Source organism: Geotrypetes seraphini, chromosome 10 (assembly GCF_902459505.1).
Source record: "Geotrypetes seraphini chromosome 10, aGeoSer1.1, whole genome shotgun sequence".
Taxonomy (NCBI): Eukaryota; Metazoa; Chordata; class Amphibia; order Gymnophiona; family Dermophiidae; genus Geotrypetes; species Geotrypetes seraphini.
Genome location: NC_047093.1, coordinates 32,015,869 through 32,034,429, shown reverse-complemented (window position 1 = coordinate 32,034,429; position 18,561 = coordinate 32,015,869). Strand labels below are relative to the sequence as shown.

Sequence of the window (18,561 nt, the reverse complement as noted above, 5' to 3'; positions counted from 1 at the left end):
TAGTCATTACACAGAAGCCTTCCTAGAAAAGAAGGAGGAGGAGCTGGTCTCCCCCTCTCTTCACTAGAAACTGTTACTCATTTCCAGATGTTTTAGGATTTCTTTAGGTTGCAAAGATACACAACATGCTTTTCCAAAACCCATTCTTTTGTTCAATACACAGTCACACAATCACATACTTCAGTCATATTTGCTTGGCCAAGCATTCCATACATAATTTTCATTCATAATTATATTTAATTCCTGTTATATCTTAGTTAGGGACACGTTATCTTCCTAACCAGTCTAAAGCACATGTGGTATTAATTAACACCACGATGCTGGGAGCGGGAAAACTACACAAAGAAAAACAGAGAGGACAAAGAAGACAGAAACTAGTCACTGGCACAAAATGGTGTCCAAAGACAGAGCAGATATAGCAAAACAAAGAACCCCAAATGGATTCCATGTATCCTTTATGATTTCCTCCATGATCTAGCCTAACAGCAAAGTACACAAAAAGAACACCATTCTTTCCCTTATATTAATCTGTAGTGTGTTTTTCTGGCTTTAGCTACATTTATATTTAGATTTTTATTCACCAGTTTGTCGTACGCTTCTATTGGGCGTGGCCTTAACTGACATATATGCTTGTATCTAACTAGAATTACCCAGAATCATACGAAAAACAGGCACTTTTGTAGAAAAACTCAACAAAAATACTGCACTATCATGTTCTGATATCCATTCCATTACCGTCCCATAAACATCACCCCCTACTGACCAAGAGCCACTACTCCTCATGCCTCGAATCCTGTAACCCATTAGATTCAAGGAAGTATACTATCCTTTCTTTCAGCAGCACTTCCATTATTTTTCCAACAACTGAAGTGAGGCTCACTGGCCTGTAGTTTCCTGCTTCATCCCTGTGACCACTTTTATGAATAGGGACCACATCCGCACTCCTCCAATCCCCAGGAATCACTCCCGTCCCCAGAGATTTGTTGAACAAGTCTTTAATAGGACTCGCCAGAACCTCTCTGAGCTCCCTTAGTATCCTGGGATGGATCCCGTCTGGTCCCATCGCTTTGTCCACCTTCAGTTTTTCAAGTTGCTCATAAACACTCTCCTCCGTGAACAGCACAGAATCTACTCCATTTTCTCATGTAACTTTGCCAGACAATCTCGGTCCTTCTCCAGGATTTTCTTCTGTGAACACAGAACAGAAGTATTTGTTTAGCACATTTGCTTTTTCCTCATCATTCTCCACATATTGGTTCCCAGCATCTTTTAGTTTAGCAATTATATTTTTCATCTTCCTCCTTTCACTAATATATTAGAAAAAATTTTTGTCTCCCATTTTTATAATAATAATAATAATAAATAACAGTTTATATACCGCAGTACTGTTAAGTTCTATGCGGTTTACAAAAGATTAGTGAAGTATAAGTTGAGATAATTTAAGGGATGTGGGAACAATAGGGAGAAAGGGTAGGAACACCGTTAGAGAGGGGAAAGAGAGGAGTGGGTCAACTCTCTAGGTATTTCAGGAATAGGTGAGTTTTGAGGCATTTCCTAAATACCTCATAAGTTGTTCTTCCGCCTGTGCTTTCGCCAGACGTATCTCTCTCTTGGCTTCTTTCAGTTTCACCCTGTAGTCCTTTCTGCACTTCTCTTCTTGGGATTTTTTTTATATTTCATGAATGCCAACTCTTTCGCCTTTATTTTCTCCGCCACTAGTTTGGAGAACCATATCAGCTTCCTTTTTCTCTTGCTTTTATTGATTTTCTTCACATAAAGGTCCATAGCCATTTTTATTGCTCCTTTCAGCTTAGACCACTGTCTTTCCACTTCTCTTATGTCCTCCCATCCTAACAGCTCTTTCTTCAGGTACTCTCCCAGGGCCGCCATTAGAAATTTCTGGGCCCCTTACTGAGCAACCCTATTGGGCCCCCCACGCACCCCTTCCCCCCCAACCCCCCCTTCTTCCATGGGCCGAATACACATATACTTTTCTCTGTCGCCGCACTCTTTGACCAAAAGATTTGTAAGCCTGCAACCACGTCAAGGTAGACTCTTTCAGCAGGGCCCTAACCTAACCTAAACTAAACTAATCTATACCTATCTATTCTAAACTAACATATGTCTAATACTGAACTAATAACAAACTAACAAACATCTGCATAATAAATAACTAATAAATAATAGTGCTAGTAGCTATAATTCACTTTTGAATGTAAAATCTCAGTTAAGGATTTCTTTTGACCTTTGTAGGCCAGAAGTAGATCACAATTGCACAATATTTTTTGTAACAAGTATTAAATGTGTTTTTATAAATACTGTAAGCTTAATAAATATATCAGAAAAAACTACACATCTGAGCGCATATCTGAATATACACATCTGTATGATCCCATCCTCCTCTGCTTGCCTATAGCTGCATCATGCATGTTAAAAATGTACGATATGTTGATATGTGCACCTTCCTTCCTTCCCATCTATCCTCCTCAGCCTGTCCTTACACATCCACACCTGCATGTTAATGATGATGTATATGTTATGATGATAAATAAGTGCATATGAGCACATCATTAACATGCAGCTATGGATGAATATAAAAAAGAAACAATATTCTGTACAATTGTCAATTTATAAATCAGCGTCTTCTCCCCATTCTCTCTTCCCCATTTCCCTTCAGCGTCCTCAGCCCACTCTCTCTCCACTTTCCTTCAGCACACGCACATAAAAACAAGCAAGTAATTTATATCATTTTCATTCTATTCATTCATAGAAATTAAAATCTAAATAATGCCAGTCACATAACAAAACATGATTTTACAAAAATAATTCCCTGCACAGTCAAGCCTTCAAGGATTACTAGATGTCTTTCAGCAGTTCCCCTCCCTCCCTCCCCCTTACCTTTGTGGCCAAGTCAAAATGATCTACCAACAATAAAATTTTAAAAACACAAAGCACGCTGTACGCAGAGAAAATGTTAATTATCATTTATATTCCACGGGTTTTCAAAGAGGTCAAGGCAGATGACTTTATGCAATGTCACCTCAGTAACAACTATACAAAAATAGACAAATATTCCCCCTCCCTTTTTACTAAAACGCGATAGCGGTTTTTAGCGCAGGGAGCTGTGCTGAATGCCCCACGCTGCTCTCAACGCTCATAGGCTCCCTGCGCTAAAAAACGCTATTGCATAGTAAAAGGGGGCCATAGTGCAAAATATAGACAGCATATATAAATTCTCAAAGCAGACACATTTTGATCACTAAATTGAAAATAAAACCATTTTTCCTACCTTTGGTAATTTCATCAGTCTCTGGTTGCACTTTATTCTTCTGACTGTGCATCCAATATTTCTTATATTTCTTCCCTTCTTTCAGCCTCCTGTATGCTTCCTCTCCTCCAGACCTCATTCCCTCCCCAAACTTTTTCTTTGTTTCACCCTGCCCCTTCTTTCTTTTTCTCTCTCTCCATACCCCCTTTCTTTCTGTATGTCTGTTTTTCTCTCTCTCACCCTGCCCCCTTCTTTCTCTCTCCACACCCTCTTTCGTTCTGTATGTCTGTCTTTCTCTCTCTCTCTTTCCATGCCCCATTTTTCTTTGTTTCACCCTGCCCCCTTTCTTTCTTTCTGGCTTCCTGTCCCCCCTTTCTTTCTTTCTCCCTGCCCTCCCCTATGCCACCACCATTGGGAAAATGCTGCCACCGCCACTGGGGAATAGGCTGCCACTGCCGCCATCGGGAACAGGCCGGCACCGAGTTTGCCCTGCTTCTCTTCCCCGCGGGGCCGACCAACTCTCGCCACCTGATGTCAATTCTAACGTCGGAGAGGACGTTCTAGGCCAGCCAGGCAGCGATTGGCTGGCCCAGAACGTCCTCTCCGACGTCAGAATTGACGCGAGTGGCGAGAGTTGGCCGGCCCCACAGGGAAAAGCAGGGAGAACTTGGTGCCGATGGCGGCGGTGGCACTCAAGTGGTTAAAGAGCTGCAGTTTGCCGGCCTAGGGAGAACACTGGAGGGTGGCCAGCTGTGCACCCCCTTGGGATGTAAACCCGGGGCGGGGCGGACCGCCCCCCCCCCACCCTGGTATGCCACTATCTGTACCTCATTCCCTCCCTATGACCAAAAATTCTCCTTTCTTCTATTCCCCGTGTATAAATTTCTCTGCAAGGTTTCTTTTTCCTGCTGTAGTAATATGTAGCCCATCAGTGCAATATAGCTTCTTGTCCTTCCATGTATTTTTCCATCCTCCTATGAACCTGAAGCCTTCTTGATGACACCAGGCTTTGAGCCATCTATTAAGTCCTCTGTGTTTTTCACTCTTTGCTCTTTGTTGTGTTGTCTTTTGTTTTTGTTCTTTTTGAGGGGTTCTCTGTTCTGAAAAGCTCTGTGTTGGGGTGCCTAGCAGCAGTGTGGCCTTCAACTCAGGGTTCCCATCCCTTGGGGATTCCATGTTGCTATTTTAACCTCCCATTTGCTTCCATTAAACTCAGTGGAAACTTGTAACTTGAGATGAAGAAAATGCTTTGCTGCTAATCCAGCTCATTAGTATGCACCAAGATAAACTGGAATTAAACTGTTGTGTTAAGCTCTGATTTTTGTGCACTATGATTCTTGCCGCATAAAAAGTAATCAAAGCACATTAAAACAAAATCTGTGCCAAACTGGAAATAAACTGCTGTGCTGATAAATAGCCAAATGCTCAGGGAAGCCTGCCGGCTGCTTCCATGAGTGAAGCGTTTCGCTATATAGGAGAAAAAGTCCAGGTTCTGGCTACTTTCATTTGCAGTTAATGGATAGCCACGTTTTGATTTAGGGAGGGGGGGGGTTCTTTTTTTCCTGAATACCACTGCATTTGTGACCTTAGCTTACTTAAATCTGATTTATAGTTTCACCAGAAACAGCTGGTCTAATCCAGCATATCGTAAGAGTTGCCAACCAACCGGTTTTTCAGGTAACCTTTCCAGTTTGGCTACGGCCAGACCAGCTGCTGCGAAAGCTTAACAGCCAGCAGCAGAAGAGTCGGTTATGCTTCCACACTGTGTGTCTGGAGCAAGTGCAGTGTGTTAATATCACAAATGGTTGTTGCTGCTCCATCCAGGGTTCTAAGGAAGAGAAGCCAGTGGTGAGGCAGGAAGGGTGCAAAGCCTTGGGAATGCCCAGCATCCGCTGTGGATTGTGATTGGGGCAGGATGGAGCACATTTGTTGGGGTGCATTTGACGGGTCACCGTTCCAAGGAGTGGATTGAGATGACCACTGGGGTGAAACAATTCAATACAATGACACTTATATACCACCAATACCACCAAATTCACAGTGGTTTACATTGACAATAAGAGAACCAAAGTATTATTTTAGGAAAATTAATTATTCAATCTATATCAACAATTCTAGGCTCAGAAAGATTCCTTGAATAAAATTGTTTTTAGTTCCTTCCTAAAAGAGAAGTAATTATAAATAGCCCTATAGCAACAGTTGCAAATGTTCTAATATTTGGGAGCCTGACATGCTAGAAATTTATCATGATTCGTGGATCTCTTCATTCCTTTATCAGATAGGCATATGAGGGGGTGCTGAAAAGTTCTCAGCCCAACCAACCAACTTCCTAAATTCAGGGCGTATTTTTGCCACTTTAGCTGAAAAGAGTATTATCTTAATGCGTTGAGTGCCAATTTGCAGAAACAAAATTCTATGTTTTTGACATTGTATCAGATCACTGATTGAACCATATCTATGACATTCTCTCCATGGTTGGGGCTGAGAACTTTTCAGCACTCCCTCCTAGTGTAAAGACTTTAGTCTCTGAGATTGTGATGTCATAATGCCTCATTCCACCAAGAAGAGCCAACTTCAGCAGTGATGTCACAATGGCTTGATTGTCCTATACTTCCTAAATTCTGAGCGTTACTTTGCCATCTGTAGCTGAAAAAGAGTGTTATCTTATTGCATTTAGCGCCAATTTGCAGAAACGAAATTCTATGTTTTTGGCATTGTTTCAGATCACTGATTGAACCATATCCACAACATTTTCTTCCTGGTCGAGCTGAGAACTTTTCAGCATCCCTCTGGTATAAATGAAGAGCTATTATATTGCCTTTTATGATTGATGGACATAACAAAATTCAAATGCAATATCATGTAAGTGGAACGCTCACCTAATAAGATCTTATAAAAAGTACAACAAAACTTCAATTAAATCCTAGCTTTCATAGGCAACCAGTGCAGTTCCACATACAATAAAAGCTCAAACTCTTGTAGACTTGAAACAAGAACTAAACTGCATGTCTCCTCAAAGCAGCTAAAAAAAATCTGGTGATCAAGCAGTATCATAATGTGGATTCTACTGGGTCTTTTATCTTATCTTTATTCAATTTCGAAACCCGAAGTCATCATGCCGTTGTACAGATCCATGGTGAGATCTCATCTGGAATATTGTGTACAATTCTGGAGGCCACATTACCAAAAAGATGTGCTGAGAGGTGAGTCGGTTCAACGAATGGCCAGCAGGATGGTCTCAGGGCTCAGGGATCTCCCGTATGAGGAAAGGCTGAATAAATTGCAGCTGTACTCACTCGAGGAACATAGAGAGAGAGAGGAGACATGATTGAGACGTTTAAATATATCATGGGCCTTATCAAGGTGGAAGATGATATCTTCCTTCTTAAAGGACCCTCGGCCACAAGACGGCATCCGCTAAAAATCAGGGGTGGGAAATTTCATGGCGACACCAGGAAGTATTTCTTCACCGAAAGGGTGGTTGATCATTGGAATGAACTTCCCACTGCAGGTGATTGAGGCCAGCAGCGTGCCAGATTTTAAAAGTAAATGGGACACGCATGTGGGATCACTAGGGGGGTAAAGTTGAGGGGGTGGGTCATTAGAGTGGGCAGACTTGATGGGCTATGGCCCTTTTCTGCCGTCATTTTTCTATGTTTCTATATCGCTAAATGGCCAAAACGGCATCACAGCAGTTTAGAAAAAAAAGGAAAACAATAAAACACACATAAGTTTTGGCTAAGGGGTCCTTTTACTAAGGCGTGCTAACCGTTTTAGTGTGTGCAAAATGCTAACGCATCCATAGACTATAATGGACATGTTAGCATTTAGCGTGCCCTGAAACGGCTAGCAAGCCTTAGTAGAAGGACCCCATGTTTTTAAAATAGTTATATTATGTTCAATAGTTTTTTCTGAATTATAATAATAATAAGTAGTTATATTATAATTCACTTATAACCTATACTATCAAATGTCAAATTGAATTATATTAATGCCTTTTTCCCCATCCTGTGTCTATAGTTAAAAAAAAAAAAAAGAAGAAGCTTAATGAATCAGGTCCTTTGTGTCCAAGGGGAAAATGCTTAGTACATCTGGCTGGTATATCAGCAGATTGCACTGTGCTCACTCGTTACTGTGTTCCTTTCTTTGTAAACAGAGGATTTGACTGTGGAAGTCGCAGATGGCCCCTGGTTTATCCCAGCAACCAAAAGGTGTGTCTGGACATACCCTGGCTGGAAAGGGTGGGTCTGGGAAAAAGCTACTTTGCTGGTGTTCTGGGTTCCTGCCCAGAGCTCCCGCTTCAGCGTATTTAAATATAGTTTTCTTCTGCTTTGCTAAATGCTTTTGATTAGGAAAAGCTGGTCCCGCTTGACAGGCCCAGAGCTAATGCACTGTCTACATGCAAGACAGTACGGACGCTGCGTTGAAATTGGACTTGATGTCCTTTGCAATTTCCCCATACTGTAGACACAACTTATGGGAAAACCTTCAGTACATCAGAGGAACTTAAAAAAAAAAAAAGCAGCAGGTCAGAGTTACATAAGAAAAAGAAAACTGTTCCAAAAGGTGCCAGCCATGTCAGTGACATGCCATGAACTCAGCACTTCATCTGTCCTGCTGTATACTGACATAAGAGCTACTGGATTTGACATTGGGTCTAATGTGCTTTTACAGACCTACCAAGTCTACCAGGATGGAAAACAACCTCCATAAGACAACATGAAGACAGTGTCTACTGCACTGACTCTGCGCTCCGTACTGGCAGAGGGGCTAGAAGTGCTTTCTGGAGCTACCTGCATAAAGCTACACTTATAATCCTAACTAGAGGTCTACAAGGGAATGGGGATCACAGGAATCCCATGGGTCCTGCAGGAATCCCCCCTAACCCATGGGACTCCCACAGGGGACCAGTATTCCCTCTAAGCGGGCGGGTGTTGTGAGCAAACTTTTTTCACTGTGAGCTAAAAATATCGGGCGCCAGCAAGTTATGAGGTATTCAAAGGAATTTTAGGCCTACACGCTAAATTAAATAAGTATAAATACATTAAAACACCCCCACCCCGACGTCCGATTCCTCCCCCAGCCTCCCCTTACCTTTGCGACGCGTTACATGGACTGCCAGCTCGCCTGCCTGCAAGCACGTGTGCGCTGTGACGAGAAACTTGTGCGCTGCAATGTAATATTTTGTACGCCAGCGCAGCTTAGCGGGAACACTGCAGGGGACCCCCCTCTGGCCCACGGGACTCCCACGGGGACCCTTCTCTAGCCAACGGGACTCCCACGGGGATGGAAGGCTTTGGAAGCAGGGTTCGTCCATATAATATAATGGACATGTCAGCCTTAGTAAAAGAGGGGGGTTTATAAGTTAATTACCTGAACAGAAAACAAAAAAAGGGTTCCACCAAAGAGATTCCACAAGGAAAACAGCAGCGCAAACACAAAAGAAACTGGAATTGATGATCCTGTCAGAAGTAATTGCTGTTTTTTATGGGGATGGGCGGGGATGGAGGTAATTCCTTGTGGGGACGGAGAGGATCCAGATGGGGACAGGCGAGATTTCTGTCCCCGCGCAACTCTCTAATCCTAACCGCTCAATGGTCATTTTCTGCCATCATCTACCATGTTACCATGCCCTCCCACCCCATTCACTCTTTTACTTAGACAGTAAAACCATGGGATTGCAAGTAACTTGTTTTGCAAGACAAGCAAAACATTTGATTAAATTGTAACTTGATATACAAGCCAGGTCTTGCAATACAAGTACATACAATATACACACATCACAACTGAGCCAATGGTTCTCTCTCTGACACTGATGAAGTGTACCGTATTTTCTCGCATATAAAGCGCGCGTTATACGTGGTTTTTACATACCGCGCATACCCTTGCGCGTTATACACGTGAGCGTGTTGTACAAAATTTTTTTTACATAGTTTCCCCTCCCCCCCCCCGATGCCCGATTCATCACCCGGAAGGAGCGCTCGCACTCCCACCCCGAAGGACCGCTCGCACCCCCACCCGAAGGACCGCTCGCACCCCCACAGCCTCCCCCCTCCCCCATGGAGAAGCTGTCTACCTTGTTTCCGGATGCCAGCCCAGCTGCTTCCTCTGCCGGCAGTCCTGCCCCTTCTCAGAGCCTTGTGCTGCGCTGCTTCCTCTTCAGGCGGTCCCACCCTTTCTCTGATGTCAGAGAAAGGGCGAGACCGCCGGAAGAAAAAGCAGCACAGAAGGGCTGTGAGAAGGAATACTGTACCCCAATAGAATCCATATACACAGCACCTACGGCTATCGTGTAGGTTGTCTTTTACAAATTAATAAATCCAGTTTTATCTTTAAATTGTGATGTACCAATCGAGTGGCTTTGATCAAGCCTGTAATTATGTTTAAAAATAAAGTAAATGTGGGAACGATGCAAACTTCTCAAGTACTTTCGGAGTTACTCTCGCAGGGTAAAGAGGAGCAGGCCCTTTTTTTTTTTTTAAGGGAGGATCTACAAAATCAAGCCCAGGTGTTTTCAGACCTGAAACTACAGTTCCCGGGTGAGCTGTAGTTCAAAGTAAGGAAGCACCTAACTCTCAGGGGCTCTGCTGGCTTCTGGATGGAGGGCAAGGGCGGGTGTGACTGGGGTTTCTGGGGGGCAGGGGTGTGACTGGGGCTTCTAGGGGTGTGTGACTGGGGCTTCTAGGGGGCAGGGGTGTGACTGGGGCTTCTAGGGGGAAGGGGGGTGACTGGGGCTTCTAGGGGGAGGGGGTGACTGGGGCTTCTGGGGGAAGGGGGGTGACTGGGGCTTCTAAGGGGGAGGGTGGTGACTGGGACTTCTGGGGGGAGGGGGTGACAGGCTTCTAGGGGGCTGACTGAGGCTTCTAGCGGGAGGGGGTGACTGGGGCTTCTGGGGGGAGGGGGTGACAGGCTTCTAGGAGGCTGACTGAGGCTTCTAGCGGGAGGGGGTGACTGGGGCTTCTGGGGGGGGGAGGGGGGTGACTGGGGCTTCTAGGGGGAGGGGGTGACTGGGGCTTCTAGGGGGAGGGGGTGACTGGGGCTTCTAAGGGGGAGGGGGTGACTGGGGCTTCTAGTGGGAGGGGGTGACTGGGGGTTCTAAGGGGGAGGGTGGTGACTGGGCTTCTAGGGGGTGACAGGCTTCTAGGGGGCTGACTGGGGCTTCTAGTGGGAGGGGGTGACTGGGGCTTCTAAGGGGGAGGGTGGTGACTGGGGCTTCTAGGGGGTGACGCTTCTAGGGGGCTGACTGGGGCTTCTAGTGGGAGGGGGTGACTGGGGCTTCTAAGGGGGAGGGGGTGACTGGGGCTTCTAGTGGGAGGGGGTGACTGGGGATTCTAAGGGGGAGGGTGGTGATTGGGGCTTCTAGGGGGTGACAGGCTTCTAGGGGGCTGACTGGGGCTTCTAGTGGGAGGGGGTGACTGGGGCTTCTAAGGGGGAGGGTGGTGACTGGGGCTTCTAGGGGGTGACAGGCTTCTAGGGGGCTGACTGGGGCTTCTAGTGGGAGGGGGTGACTGGGGCTTCTAAGGGGGAGGGGGTGAGTGGGGCTTCTAGTGGGAGGGGGTGACTGGGGCTTCTAAGGGGGAGGGGGTGACGGGGCTTCTAGTGGGAGGGGGTGACTGGGGATTCTAAGGGGGAGGGGGTGACTGGGGCTTCTAGAGGGGTGTGACGGGTTTCTAGGAGGAGGGGGTGACTGGGGGCTTCTAGGGGGTGACTGGGGCTTCTGGGGGGAGGGGGACTGACTGGGGCTTCTTGAGGGGAGGGGGAGTGTGACTGGGGCTTCTAGGGGGGGGTGACTGGGGCTTCTAGGGGAAGGGGGAGTGGGACTGGGACTTCTAGTACCGTTCTCCTCCGGTAACCTCTGGACCGACAGCTCCCGGATTTTCGCAGCCCATCTTTCGGCCGCTTTCAGATTTCCCTCCAGGTCCCGGCACGATTCCAGCCGGAAAGTCCTTGCTTCCCGCTGCCGGGCTGTCTGCGATCTCCAGCGCTTCTTCTTCTCAGGATAGCAGAACACAGACAAATAAGCCCCTAGGTCCGTCGGATCCTTGCCCTTGAAGGAGTAGCAGCCGATGCAGTCCGCCAGGCTCAGGACGTTGCCGCGGCTCTCGGGATCCGGCTGGGTCCGCTGCAGGTGCAGTTCGGCAGGAGTCAGAGTCAGCGTGTATCGGCCCTTCGGTTCGGGGACCTGAGTGAACTCCCCGCGCAGCAGAACGTGGGTGGCCCCTTTCTGCGGACCCTCCTCTGGACAGTGCTGACCATCCATGGCTCGGGCACTGACTGGGGAGAAACTCGGAGCTGTCCCGGGACTCTGGGTGACTAGGCGCTCTCTGCTGACACCTGGCGGCCACAGCAGAGAAGCAGCATCGTTCAATGAACGAAAACATCGGATCAAAGTCGCAGAGTGGCACCTTATACCCTAAGTCTAACGAGGACCCCGCCCAAGTTCCACCTCCATAATAATAGTACCAATTGTAATGCCCATTTCTTCTATTCATTTTTATAAACAACCAATCTCAGCCAAGGTCTTGGTTTCTTAACATACAAACAATACTACATATCAAAAACAGTTGTGTTTCACTCCCATAAAATAAACAGCTGGTGTGTTCTTACTGATCATAGTGACTAATCAGATTCCTTTTTTCATTTTCCCAGAGATATAAAACATAACTTGGTTGGTCACTATGGGCAAATTCTTCCCCCTTCCAGTGGTCTGACAATATCCCCTCCCTTCCTCCTTTCTGGGCCCCCTCCCAGTCCAATATTTCTCCCTCTTTTTCCTCCACCAATCCAGCACTTGCACACTTCCCCAACCAACATCCAGGGTGCATCTCTGCCACCCCCCTCTACTGCCACATCCAACATTTCTCCCTCCCTCATCCCCAAAATCATGTGCAGCATTTTTCACCACTGCCCACCAGCCCCCATGCCCATTCCTATCAACCCTCTCCAGCACCATGCCACCTCTCTCCCTCCATCACTATGTCCAATATTCCCCCCATCCCCTTCCACCACCATAAAGTAAACAATCTCATGCTTCGCCCCCTCCCTGCCTTCCAGCATTTGTCCCCCTTACTTGTTGAACTGCATTGCTCCTTTGGTCCTCAGCCCCCAGCAGTACTCCTCTCAATGGATGGTGCAAGCAGCTACCCACACGCTGCATGTGGCTGACCCACAAGCCTCCCTCTGACATCAACTCTGACGTCAGAGAGAAGGCTTCTGGGTCAGCCACTTACGTGCAGCACCTGAATTGATCACTGCATGCACCGCCCACCGAAGGCTGAAGACCAAAGAAGAGTGCAGTTTCAAGGTTGTCACACTGTGTCAGCTTCGGGGTGGGGTGACACAGCGAAGCAGAGATCGGGGCAGGATCGCAAGATCCCAGGTGGCAGTGGCAGCGTGGTGGATGCTGCCTCTATGGACAGGCGGGATTTGGCGGCCAGCCACGTAGCCCCAACAAGCGGCCAGCGTACCCCCTAGGGTACACGAACGAGATTTGGGAGTAATCATTAGTGCAGACATGAAATCTGCCAATCAGGTGGAGAAGGCTTCCTCAAAGGCAAGGCAGATGCTGGGTTGCATCCGTAGAAGTTTTGTCAGCAGAAAGCCTGCTGTCATTATGCCATTGTACAGGGCCATGGTGAGACCTCATCTGGAATACTGCGTGCAATTCTGGAAGCCACACTACCGCAAAGACGTGCAGAGGGTCGAGTCGGTCCAAAGAATGGCCACCAGAATGGTCTCAGGGCTTAAAGGTCTCCCGTACGAAGCAAGACTAGACAATTTGCAGCTCTACACTCTAGAGGAGCGCAGGGAGAGGGGAGACATGATTGAGACGTTTAAATACATCACCGGACGTATAGAAGTGGAAGATGACATCTTCCTTCTTAGAGGCCCCTCAACCACAAGAGGGCACCCGCTCAAACTCAGGGGCGGAAAATTTCACGGCGACACCAGGAAGTATTTCTTCACGGAGCGAGTGATTGATCGGTGGAACGGGCTTCCAGTGCAGGTGATCGAGGCAAGCAGCATGCCAGATTTTAAGAATAAATGGGACGCCCATGTGGGATCCCTAAGAGGGTCAGGGCAAAACACTAGCTAATCTTAAGGGGAGGGTCTATAGTGGGCAGACTTGATGGGCCTTGGCCCTTTTCTGCCGTCATCTTTCTATGTTTCTATGTTTCTACCGCACTTTGAGAAACACTGTTATAGACTAACCAAATCATCCAAGCTTGAGATTTCCATTGAGACATCTTGATTTTACTTCCACTGAAAGCAATGTAAGTAAAACCTGGATGTTTCAATCCGTCTGCCATATGGTAACCCTATTCCAGTGCCAGAGTCAAGCGCTGAAGAATCCCTACCCCTGGGATCACCTACCTTTGTACCTGCATCACCTTGACACTAGGACAAGGCAGCAAGAGCTGTAAGTTCCAGGAGAGCTTTAAGCTGTATTTAATAACATAATAGAGATATATTGCATTGTACATTATATAATATCTATAGTGCTCTGTCACTAGGTGATATTTTGATGGGGAAAGCCAGGTTCTAAATTTGTCACAAACCTGTATATTTGATAGAAGAGTTCAAGAAAATTATGATAGTACTGTGTGCTGGCTAAAGGTCACACTGTAGAAATTTATTTATTAATTTATTTAAAAAATTTATAACATGCTTAGAAAATGACACGGGAGCTCATTTTCCCGTCCCATCCCCGCAAGTTCTTTTCCTGTCACTGCCCCATCCCTGCAAGCTCCGTCCTCATCTGCACAAGCCTCAGACACTTTAAAATCATAAGTGTTTTAGGCTTATGTGGTTAAAGCAGAGCTTACAGGAATGGAGCAGGGACAGTGACAGTGACAAAACTCGTGGGGACGGGATGGGGAAATTGAGTTTCTGCGGGGATGAGGAAAAATGTGTCCCCATGTCATTCTCTAAATCCGCTTTTAACCAAAGCAGCTCACAATTAACATACACAGCATAAAAACATACATGTCTACAACTATCTAAATAACAAAATTAAATAAAACAAATTAAAATAGGGAAGGAAAGTTACATCATCATAACCAGGGAAAAGTACCTCTAGCAAAAAATTGCCTGTGCAAAAAGGTAAGTCTTCAATCAGTAATTTTCTAAAATGTAACAAACTTCCATGGAGTCTCAACAAGCCTTAAAGCGTTCCATAAGACAGGACCGGCAATGGAGAAACAGGATTTTGTAGGCTTCACATAACACATTGAATCCCTTTTGCATGTGTCAAGGTTCGCAGATGTCAGTGCTCTGGATAGTCGGTACAATATGAAACACTTAGGCCTCCTTTTACTACGCCGCGTTAGGGCTTTAACGCGCGGAATAGCACGCGCTACATTGCCACCTGGGCTAGACCTTATCGCCAGCATTGAGCTGGCGTTAGTTCTAGCCGCGTAGCGTGGTTTTAGCGTGCGCTAAAATGCTGCATGCGCTAAAAAATGCTAACGCAGCTTAGTAAAAGGAGCCCTTAGCCAATTAGTCAGGCTAATTAGTCAGACTCTTAAATTGAATACGAAAGTGTATTGGTAACCAAGATCAACACCCGAGCCACTGAGTTCTGAACTATTTGTAGTGCCTGAGAAGAAGAAACTCCCTGTACAAATTCATCAGTCATCAATATTCTCTTCTTATTTTTTCTTTTTCAAGTTTCCAAGTTTTATTAGGGTTTGATATTCTAATCCCACCTATCATAAAATGTTTAAGCGGCTTACAATATAATTCAAAGGATAGGAGTGTGTAAAGACATGACAGGGATGTGTTGGGAAGAGGAAGACCTACTACAATAGGAATAGAAAAGTAGGGAGAATGACACGGTGACAAAATTCATCACCGTCCCCGTGGATAAGCGTGGGAAACCAACTCCACGTCATTCTTTAAGGCAGGGGTGCCCAATAGGTCGATCGCGATCGATCGGTAGCTTGCCAAGGCAAAGTGAGTCGGTCATCCAGAACTCCCTTTGCCTTGGCGATCTATCGGGCCAATCAATCTTCCTCTCCCCGACGTCAATTCTGCCATCAGAGAGGAAGTTCGGGCCAGCCAATCGCTGCCTGGCTGGGCGGAACTTCCTCTCCAATGGCAGAATTGACGTCGGGGAGAGTAAGATTGATCGGCCCGAAGCAGAGAGAGCATGGGGCATCGGCGGCGTCGACTTTGGGGCCTGTTATCCATTGGTGGCGTTTGGGTCCTGTTCTCCGATGGCAGTGGCTTGGGGAAGGGCAGGGAGAAAGAAAGAAAGGGGCGCAGGCAGGGAGACAGAAGGAAAGAAGAGAAACAGGAAAAAAGAAAGGGGGCATGAAGAGAGAAAGAAAGAAAGGGCAGGGAGAGAGGAAGAAAAAGTTGGGGGAGGGAATGAGGTTTGGAGGAGAAGAAGCATACAGGCTGAAAGAAAGATTGGATGCACAGTCAGAAGAAGAAAGTGCAACCAGAGACTCATGAAATCACCAGACAAGGTAGGAAAAATGATTTTATTTTAAATTTAGTGATCAAAATGTGTCTGAATTTATATCTGCTGTCTATATTTTACAATATGGTCCCCTTTTACTAAACTGTAATAGTGGTTTTTAGCGCAGGGAGCCTATGAGCGTCGAGAGCAGCGCTGGGCATTCAGCGCAGCTCCCTGCGCTAAAAAATGCTATTGTGGCTTAGTAAAAAGGGAGGGGTGGGTATTTGTCTATTTTTGTATGGTTGTTACTGAGGTGACAGTGCATAGCGTCATCTGCTTTGACCTCTTTGAAAAAACCCCGGAATAGGAATGATAATTAACAATTCTATGCGTACAGTGTGCGTTGTGTTTTTTTAAAAATTTTATTGTTGGTAGATCATTTTGACTTGGTCATTTTAAAAGTAGCTCGCGAGTCAAAAAAGTATGGGCACCCCTGCTTTAAGGTGAGAGGGAAGAATCACAGCATGAATGGGTCCAGCTACTGACCCTCCAGCCTTGCATTGAAGAACGCTGGTGTAGAAGGACTGTGGTTGAGATGGACACTAAAGAATGACACGGGACGGAGACGGTGATGAATTGGTCACTGTGTCATTCTCTAGGGTCCTGATGAGTATAGGTTTTTGGAGAAACAAGGAATATAGGTTTTTGGAGAAAAAAAAGATTTAAGATCTTTTTTGGAAAAGATTGCGTGGTCTGAAGTGGTTTTGAAGAAGATTTCATAGTTCAGGTCCCTGTACAGAAAGATAGAGCCATAAGTAGTATCTGAGAGGATTTCTCTGAAAGTAGGGACAACCCAAGTAGCTCATTTGTCCTCCTATGAGCAATCATGTTTGGTTCATCTTCTTCCCTCCCACCTCCAAATCCATCACTCCTTTTCTCTTCCTTCCTTCCTTCCCTCTCCTCCTCCTATACATCTAATCTAATCTAAACCTTGGATTTATATACCATGTCATCTCCCCAAAAGGATGTTGTGACGTCAGAGAGGCTTCAGGTTCAGGTGCAGGACGCACACTGCAGCACTGAGGAAGAGGGAGCCGGCCCAAAGGCAACGCCGCATTGATCGCAACATGGACCGGCGGCTGAAGAGCACTGAATGGGGCCCAATGCATTTGCCGGCCCTGTGGACCGGCAGGAAATTTCTGCGGACCGGCAGCAGTCCACGGACCGGTGGTTGAACATAAGAACATAAGAAATGCCTGCACCGGATCAGACCTGGGGTCCATCCAGTCCGGTGATCCGCATACGCGGAGGCTCAGCCAGGCGTACCCTGATGCATACATTAGTCACTCGTATCCCTCAATGTGTCCTGCAAGAAGATGTGCGTCCAATTTTCCCTTAAATCCTAGAATGGTAGTTTCTTCCACCATCTCTTTCGGGAGAGAGTTCCAGGCATTCACACTGCTCTAGAATACTTTGGGTAGAAGGTAGGAATGGTGCAACTGATGTTAATAAGAGAAGTGAGGAATTCATTGCCAGAAAATGTGGTGAAAGCAATTAGCTTAGCAGGGTTTAAAAAAGGTTTGGCTAACTTCCTAAAAAAAAGTCCATAACTCATTACAGATGGACATGGGGAAATCCACTGCATATTCCTAAGATAATAAGAAGCATAAATTCTGTTTTACCCTTTGGGATCTTGCCAGTGTGACAAGACCAGTCCTGGATTTGTCCGAGAGGAATTTGGAAGAACTACATGTCCCCGGGTCAGAAGAGCTGACCAAGTTTTTACCAGAGACCATAGGCAGCGGAATGCTTTTTTATTTGGGGGAGCCCATAAGCTCCGCCCCAAACCTTCCCAAGCCCTGCTCCAAATCCACCCAAGCCCCACCCCAGGCCCCACCTCCATAATAATAGTACTAATTGTAAATGCCATTTCTTCCATTCATTTTTCATATACACAATATAATCTTATTAACAATACACAATGGTAACCACAAAATGAAACTACACAAAGCACATTATTTTCCCCTCTCCACCACTGCACAGCATTTCTTCTTCTCTCCTTTACCCCTATATGCAATGTCTCCCTCTCTCTCACTGTCCACCATCTCTCTCTCTCATTCCCTCCCTTGCTGCAAAGGGAGTGGGGAAAAAGAGAGAGAGGGATCCAGGTTGCATCTCTTCTACCCCCCTCTATTGCCACATCCAACATTTCTCCCCAGACTGTGTACAGCATCTTTTACCCCTGCCCATCAGCCCCATGCCCAACATTCCTCCTTCTATCACCCCTCTCCAGCTCCATGCCACATCTCTTCCTCCATTCCGTCCACCAATATGTCCAACATTCCTCCTTCTTGCATCCCTTTCATCTGTCCCACTGTTCCCTCTCCAGCACCACATCCAACATTTCTCCCTCTCATCTCTCTCTACCTCACTCCTCTCCCATCATCATGTCCAACAATTCTTATCTTTCTTCCTTTCCCTCACATTCATGCTCAACAATTCTCCCTTTCTATTCCCTCCCCACCTCAGAATCTCTTTTCTCCCTCCCTCCCTCCATCCTTCCATCCTATGTCTCAAATTAGTGCCCCCTCCCTCCAGCCTTTGTCCCAAGTCTGTGCCCCCTTTCTCCCTTCTGTGTCCCAAATTCATGCCCCTCCCTCCTTTCTTCCTTTGTCCCCAGTTCATGCTCCCTTCCTTTCTTTTGTGTCTCAATGCACCCCTCTCCCTCCCTCTCTCCTGTGACCCAATGCGCCTCTCTCCCTTCCTCACATCTCTCCCTCCTGCCCTCATTTGTGTCCAACATCTCTCCCTTCCCTCACTCCCTCTCGCAAGTCTTATATGCTCCCTCTCTCCCCCAAATCTGAAATGTCACTCCGGTGGAAGAGGT

At 46.4% G+C, this 18,561-nt stretch overlaps 1 protein-coding gene across 1 annotated transcript in view; it reads right to left on the bottom strand.

The window, feature by feature from the left end:
* Positions 1–11,631, bottom strand: part of SPHK1 (sphingosine kinase 1) — a 31,878-nt gene extending 20,247 nt beyond the window's left edge. The window contains exon 1 of the mRNA XM_033960805.1: positions 11,105–11,631. Within this exon, the coding sequence (XP_033816696.1) occupies positions 11,105–11,528 (424 nt within the window). The 5' untranslated portion in view covers positions 11,529–11,631. The remainder of the gene's footprint in view (positions 1–11,104) is intronic.
* Positions 11,632–18,561: the final 6,930 nt, after the last annotated feature.